Genomic DNA, 12,274 nt, shown 5'->3' on the forward strand with positions numbered 1-12,274 from the left:
AATAGAAAATATCCAATTAACAAGGTTTCATTTTAAATCAATTTAATGATAATACAGCGGAACGGAATGTGTGAACACAGCAGTCCCTCAGCAGCCTGGTTACTCACTGGGAAACGGACAGCAGAAGACTTGTTGCAGTGCACGGAGATGGGAGCGGAATCGTACAGAGCTTTCAGAACCTGACTACTGAATGGGTTCCAGGTCACAGCACTGAACTGTTCAGTTACTGGCACCTGTGGACAGGTGCAGATTCCATCATCATCAATCCTTCAGAAACAAAATGGTAATAAGTTATTGACTCCAACGAGAGAGAATCGAACCATCTCTCCTTGACATTCAATACTGTCACCATCACTGAATCTCCCACTGTCAACATCCTGGGGGTTACCATTGACTAGAAACAGAACTGGATCAGCCAGATAAACACAGTGGCTACCAGAGCAGGTCAGAGGCTGGAAATCCTGTGAAGAGTAACTCACCTCCTGACTCCCCAAAACCAATCCACTATCTACAAATCAGGAGTGTGCTGGAATACTCTGCATTGCCTGGATCAGAGCACCTACACCACATGGACTGCAGTGGTTCAGGAAAGCACAAGGCCTCCACCTTCTCAAAGACAATAAGGGATGGATAATATAGCTGGTCTCGCCTGCCACAAATCCTGAGGGTGAATTTAAAAAGTTCTCCTATCTGTGCAAAGATTCTGACCTGAGAACCCTTGAGTTGAATCATTCTTGACAGCCATGTCTCCTGCTGCCTACTTGAAGCTGGAAGATCCCTTCCCAAACCTCTGGCCTGCTTTAGGACACTCGTTGAACTTTACCTCTGAGCAAAATCTTTTAGTAACTGTTCTGATACCTCCTCGTGTTTCAGTGCTGAAGAACGCCTGATGTAATTTCCATGAAGCAATTTAGAATGTTTGACTACATTAAAGATATAAATGCAAATGTTTACCTGTTGATGAAGATGAAATATTTCTGCAGATAGCTGATATCCACAGCACTTTTGCACAACTCCAGTTGTGTCTGGGGGTAATAGTGCACGTAATTCACACACATTTCCTCATTGATCCCAAATCCTCCCTAAACACAGAGAATCCGATTGGCAATCACCTTTCACCCATTTCAGCTGTTCAGTCAATCCCAAACCCTTCACTCGCAAACATTTATCCACTGCCTTTAGATTCTGCTCAGTGTGTCTCACTCTCCCTTTGTCACTCTCTCTCTCTCTCTTTCTTTCTCTCTCTATTGCTCTGTCTGTCTATGTCTCACTCTGTCTCTATCTCCCTCTCTGTCTGTCTCACTGCTCTGTCTTTTGCTTTTTGTCGCTCTCTTTGTCTCTACCTCTCTCCCTCTCTGTTTCACTCGCTCACTCAGTTACTGGGTGCAGAATGAGAGATGTTCTGTGTGTTTGCAGTGATGTGAGCGGTTAGCTCAGAGTTGCTTACGGTGATGGATGGGTGGGGGTTGGTGGGGGGCTGGGTAGAGATGTTTGAAATGTGGATCAGCTCCAGACCATCTGGAACAGATTGCGACCTGAAACAAACCAATGAGAGTTAAGGTATCTGATGTGAGGAAAGATTGGTTGGTGGGCAGGGAGATCAGGTTAGGGGTTTCAGGGGGTTAGGGGTTGGGGGGGGTGAAACGGTGCAGTGTGGGAAACAAATTGGACTTTGATCTGTGTCCAGGAAGTGATAACTTTTTACTATATCCCCTTAGAGCCGAAACCCTGTTCCATCTCCAGATTTTCCCAGTACTGAGGAAAGTTCATTGATGTGAAAGTTTAACCATATTTCTCTCTCCTCTGAAGCTGGTTGACCTGTGGAGTATCTCCGGTTCTTTTCCAGTATTCAGTGATTAGCCTCTTGTTTAATAACAAAGTCATGTTCTATAAGATGGGTCACATGATGCTCAGCGATTTGTCCACCTACCACGGTCACGTGACTCCGGCCCTCAGTGTTGTATGTACATGAGGTTATCAACACATCTCCCTGTTGAGAAAATACAGCATCAAAATAATTCCACAAACACGGGTCTATGTACAGCGCTAAGCTGGCGTTTGTGTACAGCGCTGGGCTGGCGTTTGCGTACAGCGCTGGGCTGGTTTTGCGTACAGCGCTGGGCTGGTTTTGCGTACAGCGCTGGGCTGGTTTTGCGTACAGCGCTGGGCTGGTTTTGCGTACAGCGCTGGGCTGGTTTTGCGTACAGCGCTGGGCTGGTTTTGCGTACAGCGCTGGGCTGGTGTTTGTGTACAGCGCTGGGCTGGTGTTTGTGTACAGCGCTGGGCTGGTGTTTGTGTACAGCGCTGGGCTGGTGTTTGTGTACAGCGCTGGGCTGGTTTTGCGTACAGCGCTGGGCTGGTTTTGCGTACAGCGCTGGGCTGGTTTTGCGTACAGCGCTGGGCTGGTGTTTGTGTACAGCGCTGGGCTGGTGTTTGTGTACAGCGCTGGGCTGGTGTTTGTGTACAGCGCTGGGCTGGTGTTTGTGTACAGCGCTGGGCTGGTGTTTGTGTACAGCGCTGGGCTGGTGTTTGTGTACAGCGCTGGGCTGGTTTTGCGTACAGCGCTGGGCTGGTTTGTGTACAGCGCTAGGCTGGTGTTTGTGTACAGCGCTGGGCTGGTGTTTGTGTACAGCGCTGGGCTGGTGTTTGTGTACAGTGCTGGGCTGGTTTTGCGTACAGCGCTGGGCTGGTTTGTGTACAGCGCTAGGCTGGTGTTTGTGTACAGCGCTAGGCTGGTTTTGCGTACAGCGCTAGGCTGGTGTTTGCGTACAGCATTAGGCTAGTTTGTGTACAGCGCTAGTCTGGTTTTGCGTACAGCACGAGTCTGGTTTTGCATATAGCATTAGGCTAGTTTGTGTACAGCGCTAGGCTGGTGTTTGTGTACAGCGCTAGGCTGGTGTTTGTGTACAGCGCTAGGCTGGTGTTTGTGTACAGCGCTAGGCTGGTGTTTGTGTACAGCGCTAGGCTGGTGTTTGTGTACAGCATTAAGGTGGCAACGTGTGACCCCGGTGTTGTGAGATACTCACAGGCAGCACAGTGATTTCTTTTGGTAAAAGTCGGATCTCCTGTAAAGGCCAAAGCAGATTTATGAAACTGTTCTTCCATAGACAGCTGAAAACAATTTGGATCTAAGGGTGGTCAGTGTATTGTCCTAATGAGGAAGAGTTAAGAACTGTAGAGAAACAGACAGATTAAAATGTGTGAATATTGAAAACACTAACTCAGGTGAATTGGAATGTTGGCCCACGGGAAGGGGAGCACCAATGGGGGGGGAATGCGATGTCCAACCCCTCAATTCTAGGCCCCACACCCCAGGCTGCAGAGAAGCTGGGACAATGTCCCCCAGAATGACACTGGGACGAACAGAGCTCATTATGAGGACACATTACGCTGATTGCATTCCTTGGAGTTTGAACGATTAAGGGATGGGATGGACTGATCAAGGTATTTGAGATGTTTGAAGAGTTTGATGGGGAAGAGAAGCTGTTTGCTTGGTGGTGGGTTCCAGAACAAGGCAGGACAGAACCTCAAAGTCAGGATGTTCAGGGGTGATGTCAGGAAGGGATGGAAATCTGGAAAACTCTCCCCCCCAAAAAAAGCTGCTGAGACCAGGGGTAAAATTCAACACTCCAGAACTGGAATTAGTCCATTTTTACTGAGTAAGATGATTGCGGGATGAATGTGGAACCGAGACAGATGGGTGGAGTTGAGGGGTAGAACCATAATCTAACTGTTAGAAAGGCATTGAGAGAATGATTGGCCTTTCCCCATGTATGGTGCGTACATCAGATAAAGGGGGTGACTGACGAGTTGCTGGAACAAGGAGACTCATGGGTTTCCCAAAGAGCTTGTGAACCTTTGGAATTCTGTTCCCCAGAGAGAGCCAGGGTAAGATCACTGAATCTTTTTAAGGCAGAGGGAGATAGATTCTTGATCAAACAAGGGAATAAAAAGTTATTGGGATTGGCAGAATGTGGAACTAACACTGCAATCAGATCAGCCATAATCATATTGAATGATAGAATGGGCTAGAGGTGCTGAATGGCCACTCCTGCTTCTCATTTGTATGTTTGATTTTGTTAGAGTGGGTTCGAGAGGTGTGACTAGCCTTGTTCAGACTTGGATTGAGTAACAAGCAAGTGATACCTGAAAGTGAGTACTGTAATGTCCATCAGCATTCACAATATCCACTTCAGTCCCACCCTGAACCAGAACTGTCTTCACCTTTATACCAGCAAGGTGAGTGTGAAGCTGTGAAGCAAAGATGTGGATCCCAGATGGAGGCAGGCTCTGGAATGTGAACACATTGGATAATTATACAGTATGGTTAACAATTGACTGATCACCAGTCGGCCGGAGATGGTCGACCAGTCTTCCATCTCTGGCCTTACTCACTCTGGACTGGTCACTATTAGTCCCCCATCACTGTCCTGGTCAGACCCTGCTTCAGTCTCTCTGACCACCCCCCAGTCCTCACTTTCTGTTTCAGTTCACTCTCTGACAGTCACTTTTTGCAGTAAAAAGTCTCACAACACCAGGTTAAATTTAACAGGTGGAACTCACACCCACCTGATGAAGGAACAGCCAGTTCCGAAAGCTAGTGGCATTTGTGACAAATAAGCCTGTGGGACTTTAACCTGGTGTTATGAGACTTCTTACTGTGTTTATCCCAGTCCAACGCCGGCATCTCCACATCAGGCACTTTTTGCATCAGTTCTGGTGTCGGTCATTCTATGAATAAGCAGAGTGTGGCCACTGACCTGCTGAGTACACTGTCCTGTGCAATATCCGCTGAGTACAAAGCTTGCTTCACCCGGTGGAATAGCCATGACGGGTGTGTACACAAGCCCTAACTCCATGATTCCCGCACTGAACTTCCGTAAGGATGGAGTGTAGAACAAGCGAATCCCGGAATTATCCAACCTTCCTGTCAAAGTGAAAGGAATTCACCTGAAATCTTCCTGCATTATTAAGCATCTGTTTGTGTTGTGGCTGAAGTGGGCTACACGGGGTTAACAAGACTTTACAAATGTCAAACCAATCAGTACAGGAGCTTCACAGACCATGCACACACATCACCCACTCAATCCACCAATCTAACCTGTAGGAAAATGTTAAACATACTCACTGACACACAGAAATTTACCATAATCCCAGAATATCCATCGGAACAGCTCCTCCTCGAGCCTGGATTGCACTCATTTTGTCCACATCCCAATCTCATTGACAACAAGATATTAATTAGAATAATATCAGGAACAGTTTCCTGTTTCACTCTGCCTCAGGATGTTTTCTGGTCCCATATCTTATTTTCTGTTTGTTCATTCTGAATCTGTTTGGGGTTTGTGATTACGTTCTGATTTTAAAGTCTGTTAACTGCAACATTGCTGCCTGTTCCAAACCCAAACAAGTTCCCACCAATCAGACAAAGTGAGCTTAGTCTGTCCGACAATTCGATTCCCAGAATCACCCCTCCTTTGAACTCATCAGAAACATCTATTTGGGATGTTTTGGTTAAATGTTCAAACTTGTCCTGACCTGCCCAGCATTGACCTGGTGAGAACCAGCCTCACGCGAGCTGGATTTGTTCAAGCGGAGGTCAGTAATCTCACTCGGGTATAATTCTGTTCAGTGAATTATTGCTTCAGCTTTATCCATGTCCATGGAGTGAAATTACCCCGGTGCCCTTCACCCAAGCGAGTGAGGATGATGGTCTGAAATGCAGGGAGATTGTCACTCCCAATGTGTTGGAGGTGTTGGCAGCCTTAAAAGTGGATAAATCTCCAGGTCCGGATGAATTGTGTCCCAGGCTGCCGTGGGAGGCAAGGGAGGAGATTGCAGGGGCTCTGACCCAAATTTTCAATTCGTCTCTGGCCACGGGGGAGGTGCCAGATGACTGGAGAACAGCTCATGTGGTTTTGCTATGTAAGAAGCATTGTAGAAATAAACCAGGGAACTACAGACCAGTGAGTCTCACGTCAGTGGTAGGGAAACTATTGGAGAAACTTCTGAAGGAGAGAATCTATCTCCACTTGGAGAGGCAAAGCTTGATCAGGGATAGTCAGCATGGCTTCATCAGAGAGAGGTCACGCCTAACAAACTTGATTGAATTTTTTGAGGAGGTGACCAGGTGTGTAGATGAGGGTAATGCAGTTGATGTCGTTGATCTGAATTTCAGCAAAGCCTTTGACAAGGTCCCACAATGGGGGGCTTGTAAAGAAGGTAAATGTACATGGGATACAGGGTGATTTGATAAAGTGGATTCAAAATTGGGAGACAGAGGGTGATGAGAGAAGCTGCTTTAGTAACTGGAAGCCAGTGTCCAGTGGCTTTCCACAAGGATCTGTGTTGGGCCCCCTATTATTCATCATTTATACAAATGACATTGGTGACTATGCGGGGGGGTAGGGTCAGTAAATTTGTGGATGAAGCAAAGATTGGACGGGTGGGTAACAGTGAGACGGAGTATCTTGGGCTACAAGAAAATATAGATGGAATGGTTAAATGGGCAGATAAGTGACAGATGGAATTTAACCCTGAAAGTGTGAGGTGATACACTTTGGAACGAGTAATTTGACAAGGAAGTATTCAAAGAACAAAGAAAATTACAGCACAGGAACAGGCCCTTCAGCCCTCCAAGCCTGCACCGACCCTGCTGTCCATCTGAACTAAAACCCCCTACCCTTCCGGGGACCATATCTCTCTATTCCCATCCTATTCATGCACTTGTCAAGACGCCCCTTAAAAGTCACTATTGTATCCACTTCCACCCCCTCCACCAGCGACGGGTTCCAGGCACCCACTACCCTCTGTGTAAAAAATCTGCTTCATACATCTCCTTTAAACCTTGCCCCTCACACCTTAAACCCGTGCCCCCCCCAGTAATGACTCTTCCACCCTGGAAAAAGCTCCACTCTGTCCGTGTTTCTTATAATCTTGTAGACTTCTATCAGGTCTCCCCTCAACCTCCGTCATTCCAGTGAGAACAAACCAAGTTTCTCCAACCTCTCCTCAGAGTTAATGCCCTCCATACCAGGCAACATCCTGGTAAATCTTTTCTGTACCCTTTCCAAAGCCTCCACATCCTTCTGGTAATGTGGCGATCAGTATTGAACTCTATATTCCAAGTGCAGCCTCACTAAGGTTCTGTAAAGCTGCAACATGACTTGCCAATTTTTAAACTCAGTGCCCCAGCCAATGAAGGCAAGCATACCGTATGCCTTCTTGACTATCTTCTCCAGCTGCATTGTCATTATCAGTGACCTGTGTACCTGTACACCCAGATCCCTCTGCCAATCAATACTCTTAAGGGTTCTGCCATTTACTGTATATTTCCTATCTGTATTAGACCTTCCAAAATACATTACCTCACATTTGTCTGGATTAAACTCCATCTGCCATCTCTCCGCCCAAGTCCCTAACTGATCTATATCCTGCTGTATCCTCTGATGGTCCTCATCGCTGTCCGCAAATCCACCAACCTTTGTGTTGTCTGCAAACTCACTAATCAATCCAAATCATTTATATCTATTACAAACAGCAAAGGTCCCAGCACTGATCCCTGACGAACACCACTTGTCACAGCCCCCAATTCAGAAACACACCTTCCACTGCTACCCTCTGTCTTCTTTGACCGAGCCAGTTTTGTATCCACCTTGCCAGGTCACCTCTGATCCGGTGTGACTTCACCTTCTGCACCAGCCTGCCATGAGGAATCTTGTCAAAGGCCTTACTGAAGTCCATATAGACAACATCCACTGCCCTACCCTCATCAATCATCTTCGTCACTTCCTTGAAAAACGCGATCAAGTTTGTGAGACAGGACCTCCCCTTCACAAAACCATGTTGCCTCTCACCAATTCGTCCACTTATTTCCAAGTGGGAGTAAATCCTGTCTCGAAGAATCCTCTCCAATAATTTCCCTACCACTGATGTAAGGCTCACCGGCCTGTAATTACCTGGCTTATTCTTGCTAACCTCCTTAAAGAAAGGAACAATATTGGCTATTCTCCAGTCCTCTGGGACCTCCCCTGTAGCCAGTGAGGATACAAAGATTTCTCTCAAGGCCCCAGCAATTTCCTCCCTTGCGTCTCTCAGTATTCTGGGCTACATCCCATCCCTGGGGACTTGTCTACCTTAATGTTTCTCAAGAACCCCAATACCTCTTTTTTTGATCTCAACATGACTTAATCTACACGTCCTTTCCCAACTGAACATCCACCAAGTCCTTCTCTTTGAACATTGACACAAAGTACTCATTTAATACTTTGCCCATTTTCTCTGACTCCATGCATTGATTCCCTCCTTGTCCTTGAGTGGACCAACCCTCTCCGTGGCTGCCTCTTGCTCTTTATGTATGTGTAAAAAGCCTTGGGATTTTCCTTAATCCTGCTGGCCAGTGCTTTTTCATGACCCTTTTCAGCTCTTCTTACTCCTTGCTTACATTCCTTTTACTTTCCTTGTATTGCACGCTTGCTTTATGTGTTCCCAGCCTCTTAGCTTTGACAAATGCTTCCTTTTTCTCTTTAGAACAGAGAAACATAGAAGAACTACAGCACAAACAGGCTCTTCAGCCCACAAGTTGCGCCGATCATATCGCTACCTACTAGGCTTACCTGTAACCCTCAATCCTATTAAGTCCCATGTACTCATCCAGAAGTCTCTTCAAGGACCCTATCGAATTTGCCTCCACCACCACCGACGGCAGCCGATTCCACTCACCCACCACCCTGAGTGAAAAACTTATCCCTGACGAGGCTCACAATATCTCTCGTTATCCAAGCTTCCCAAAACTTGCCATTCTTATCCTTCATCCTTACAGGATGTGCCAGTCCTGAATCCCCATCAACTTACACTTGAAAGCCTCCCACATGCCAGATGTTGATTTGCCCTCAAACATCTGCCCCCAATCTACATTCCTCAGTTCCTGCCTAATATTGTTGTAATTAACCTTCCCCCAGTTTAACACCTTCACTTGAGGACTACACTTATCTTTATCCATCAGTACCTTAAAGCTTACCGAATTGTGGTCACTGTTCCTGAACTGCTCCCCTACTGGCTGGGCTCATTCCCCAATACCAGGTCCAGTATGGCCCCTTCCCTAGTTTGACTATCTACGTACTGTTTCAGGAAGGCCTCCTGGATGCTCCTTACAAACTGTGCTCCATTTATGCCCCGAGCACTAAATGAGTCCCAGTCAATATAGGAGAAGTTAAAATCTCCCACCACAGCAACCCTGTTACTTTTACACCGTGTCAAAATCTGCCTACATATCTGTTCCTCTTTCTCCTGCTAGGCAGTTGGATGGCCAATAGTAAACCCCCAACACTGTGACTACATGCTTCCTATTCCTGAGCTCTACCCATATTGCCTCGCTGTATGAACCCTCCGAGGTGTCCTCCCAGAGTACAGCTGTGATATTCTCCTTAGTAAAAAGTCTGACAACACCAGGTTTTAGTCCAACCTATTTATTTGATAATATACTCGCAAGCTTTCGGGTTAGCCCCTTCGTCAGGTGAATGGAGAGTTCTGGCCTCAGACAGAGCATATAAAGCACAGACAGTTTAGAGATTACTGATTAGAATGCGAATCCTTACACCTAACCTGCTGTTCAAGACCTGAAGTGGCTGATAATGTGAGTGGAAGGAGCACTGATCACAGTTTAAAGAGATGTGTATTGTCTCCAGACAGTACAGTAAGTGAGGTTTTGCAAACCCAGGCAAGTCACGGGGGTTACAGATAGTGCGACATGAACCCAAGATCCCTGTTGAGACCGTCCTCATGTGTGCGGAACTTGGCTATCAGTCTCTGTTCAGCGACACTGCGCTGTCGTGTGTTGTGAAGGCCGCCTTGGAGAATGCTTACCCGAAGGTCATATTCTCCTTAACCAGTAGTGCAACTCCCCACCCCTTTTACATCCCCCCCTCCATCCCGCCTAAAGCAAGCGTATCCTGGAATGTTAAACTGCCAATCCTGTCCTTCCCTTAACCAAGTCCCTGTAATGGCAACAACATCACGTTCCGATGAGACAAGGAGGTTTTGGTAGGTCGCGGGAACCGTGGTGCACGAAGGTTGTGGTGAACCTGGTCAGGAAGAAAGGAAAGGCGTATAAAAGGTTCAGAGAGCTAAGCGATGTTAAGGATCTAGAGGAGTATAAGGCTTGTAGAAAGGAGCTTAAAAAGGAAATTAGGAGAGCCAGAAGGGGACATGAGAAGGCCTTGGCGGGTAAGATTAAGGAGAATCCCAAGGCCTTCTACAAATATGTGAAGAGTAAAAGGATGAGAAGAGAAGGGATAGGACCTATAAAAGGTGAAGGGGGAAAGGTCTGTGTGGAACCGGAAGAAATGGCAGAGGTGCTTAATGAGTACTTTGCCTCGGTATTCAAGGTGTAAAGTGATCTGGGAGGTTGTACTACAGGTTTGCGGCAGACTGAAAAGATTGAGTATGTGGACGGTAAGAAAGAGGATGTGTTGGAACTTTTAAATTCTATCAAGATAGATAAGTCGCCGGGACCTGAGGGGATGTACCCCAGGTTACTGTGGGAGGTGAGGGAAGTGATTACAGAGCCCCTGGCGATGATCTTTGTGTCGTCGATGGAGACGGGAGAGGTTCCGGAGGATTAGAGGATTGCGGATGTGGTTCCTATTTTCAAGAAAGGGAACAGGGATAGCCCGGGAAATTACCGACCGGTGAGTCTGACCTCAGTAGTTGGTAAGTTGATGGAGAGGATTCTGAGGGACAAGATTTATGAGCATTTAGAGACGTTTAGAATGATCAGGAATAGTCAGCACGGCTTTGTCAAGGGCAGGTCGTACCTTACGAGCCTAGTTGAGTTCTTTGAGAATGTGACTGAGCACATTACCGAAGGAAGAGCGGTGGACGTGGTTTACATGGACTTCAGCAAGGCGTTTGATAAGGTCCCCCATGCAAGACTTCTTGAGAAGGTGAGAGGGCATGGGATCCAAGGGGCTTTGACCTTGTGGATCCAGAACTGGCTTGCCTGCAGAAGGTAGGAAGTGGTTGTGGATGGGTCTTTTTCTGCATGGAGGTCGGTCACCAGTGGAGTGCCCCAGGGATCTGTTCAGGGACCCTTGCTGTTTGTCATTTTCATAAATGACCTGGATGAGGAAGTGGAGGGATGGGTTAGTAAGTTCGCCGACGACATGAAGGTTGGTGTTGTTGTGGATGGTCTGGAGGGATGTTAGAAGTTGCAGCGAGACATAGATAGGATGCAAGACTGGGCGGAGAAGTGGCAGATGGACTTCAACGCAGATAAATGTGTAGTGGTCCATTTTGGCAGGACCAATGGGATGAAGGAGTACACTATCAAGGGTAGGAGTCTTAGCAGTGTTGAAGAGCAGAAGGATCTTGGGGTCCGGGTCCATAGGACTCTTAAATCGGCCTTGCAGGTGGAGGATGTGGTTAAGAAGGCGTATGGTGTACTGGCCTTCATTAATCGAGGGATTGAGTTTAGGAGTCGGGAGGTAATGCTGCAACTTTATAGGACCCTTGTCAGACCCCACTTGGAGTACTGTGCGCAGTTCTGGTCGTCTCACTATAGGAAGGATGTGGAAGCTATTGAGAGGGTGCAGAGGAGATTTACAAGGATGTTGCCTGGATTGGGAGGCATGCCTTATGAAGATAGGTTGAGGGAGCTGGGACTCTTCTCCCTGGAGAGACGAAGGTTGAGAGGCGACCTGATAGAGGTTTATAAAATGTTGAGAGGAATAGATAGGGTGGATTCTCGGAGGCTATTTCCCCGGGTTGAAATGGTCGCTACGAGAGGACGCAGGTTTAAGATGCTGGGGAGCAAGTACAGAGGAGATGTTAGGGGTAAGTTTTTCACTCAGAGGGTGGTGAGTGAGTGGAATCGGCTGCCGTTGGTGGTGGTGGACGCGAACTCGCTGGGGTCTTTTAAAAGACTTCTGGATGAGTACATGGGATTTAATGGGATTGGGAGTTATAGATAGTTCTATGGCTTGGTAGGTATAGATGTGATCGGCGCAACTTGTGGGCCGAAGGGCCTGTTTGTGCTGTGGTGTTCTATGTTCTATCACAGTTCCAAGTACTGATCCGAGCTCTAAGTTCATCTGCCTTACCTGTTACACCTCTCGCATTGAAACAAATGTATTTCAGTCCATCAGACTCTCTCTGATTTGCAACCCCACCTTATCTGCTGTTTCTCTGAGTCTTACTGGCCCTACTCTCTGGTTCCTCTTCAGTTAATTCACCTTTGCTTTGGTTCCCACCCCCCCGCCAAACTAGTTTAAATCCT

The 12,274-nt window shown here is 47.1% G+C and overlaps 1 protein-coding gene across 1 annotated transcript in view; it reads right to left on the bottom strand.

The window, feature by feature from the left end:
* dbh (dopamine beta-hydroxylase (dopamine beta-monooxygenase)) overlaps positions 1-12,274 on the bottom strand; it is a 30,186-nt gene that overhangs the window by 179 nt on the left and 17,733 nt on the right. The window contains 6 exon segments of the mRNA XM_080184433.1: positions 108-267; positions 955-1,082; positions 1,931-1,990; positions 3,027-3,065; positions 4,147-4,290; positions 4,761-4,927. Coding sequence (XP_080040559.1) covers positions 108-267; positions 955-1,082; positions 1,931-1,990; positions 3,027-3,065; positions 4,147-4,290; positions 4,761-4,927 — 698 coding nt within the window.

The sequence above is a fragment of the Carcharhinus amblyrhynchos genome, unplaced genomic scaffold (genome assembly GCF_965287045.1).
Source record: "Carcharhinus amblyrhynchos unplaced genomic scaffold, sCarAmb.v2.hapA scaffold_729, whole genome shotgun sequence".
NCBI lineage: Eukaryota > Metazoa > Chordata > Chondrichthyes > Carcharhiniformes > Carcharhinidae > Carcharhinus > Carcharhinus amblyrhynchos.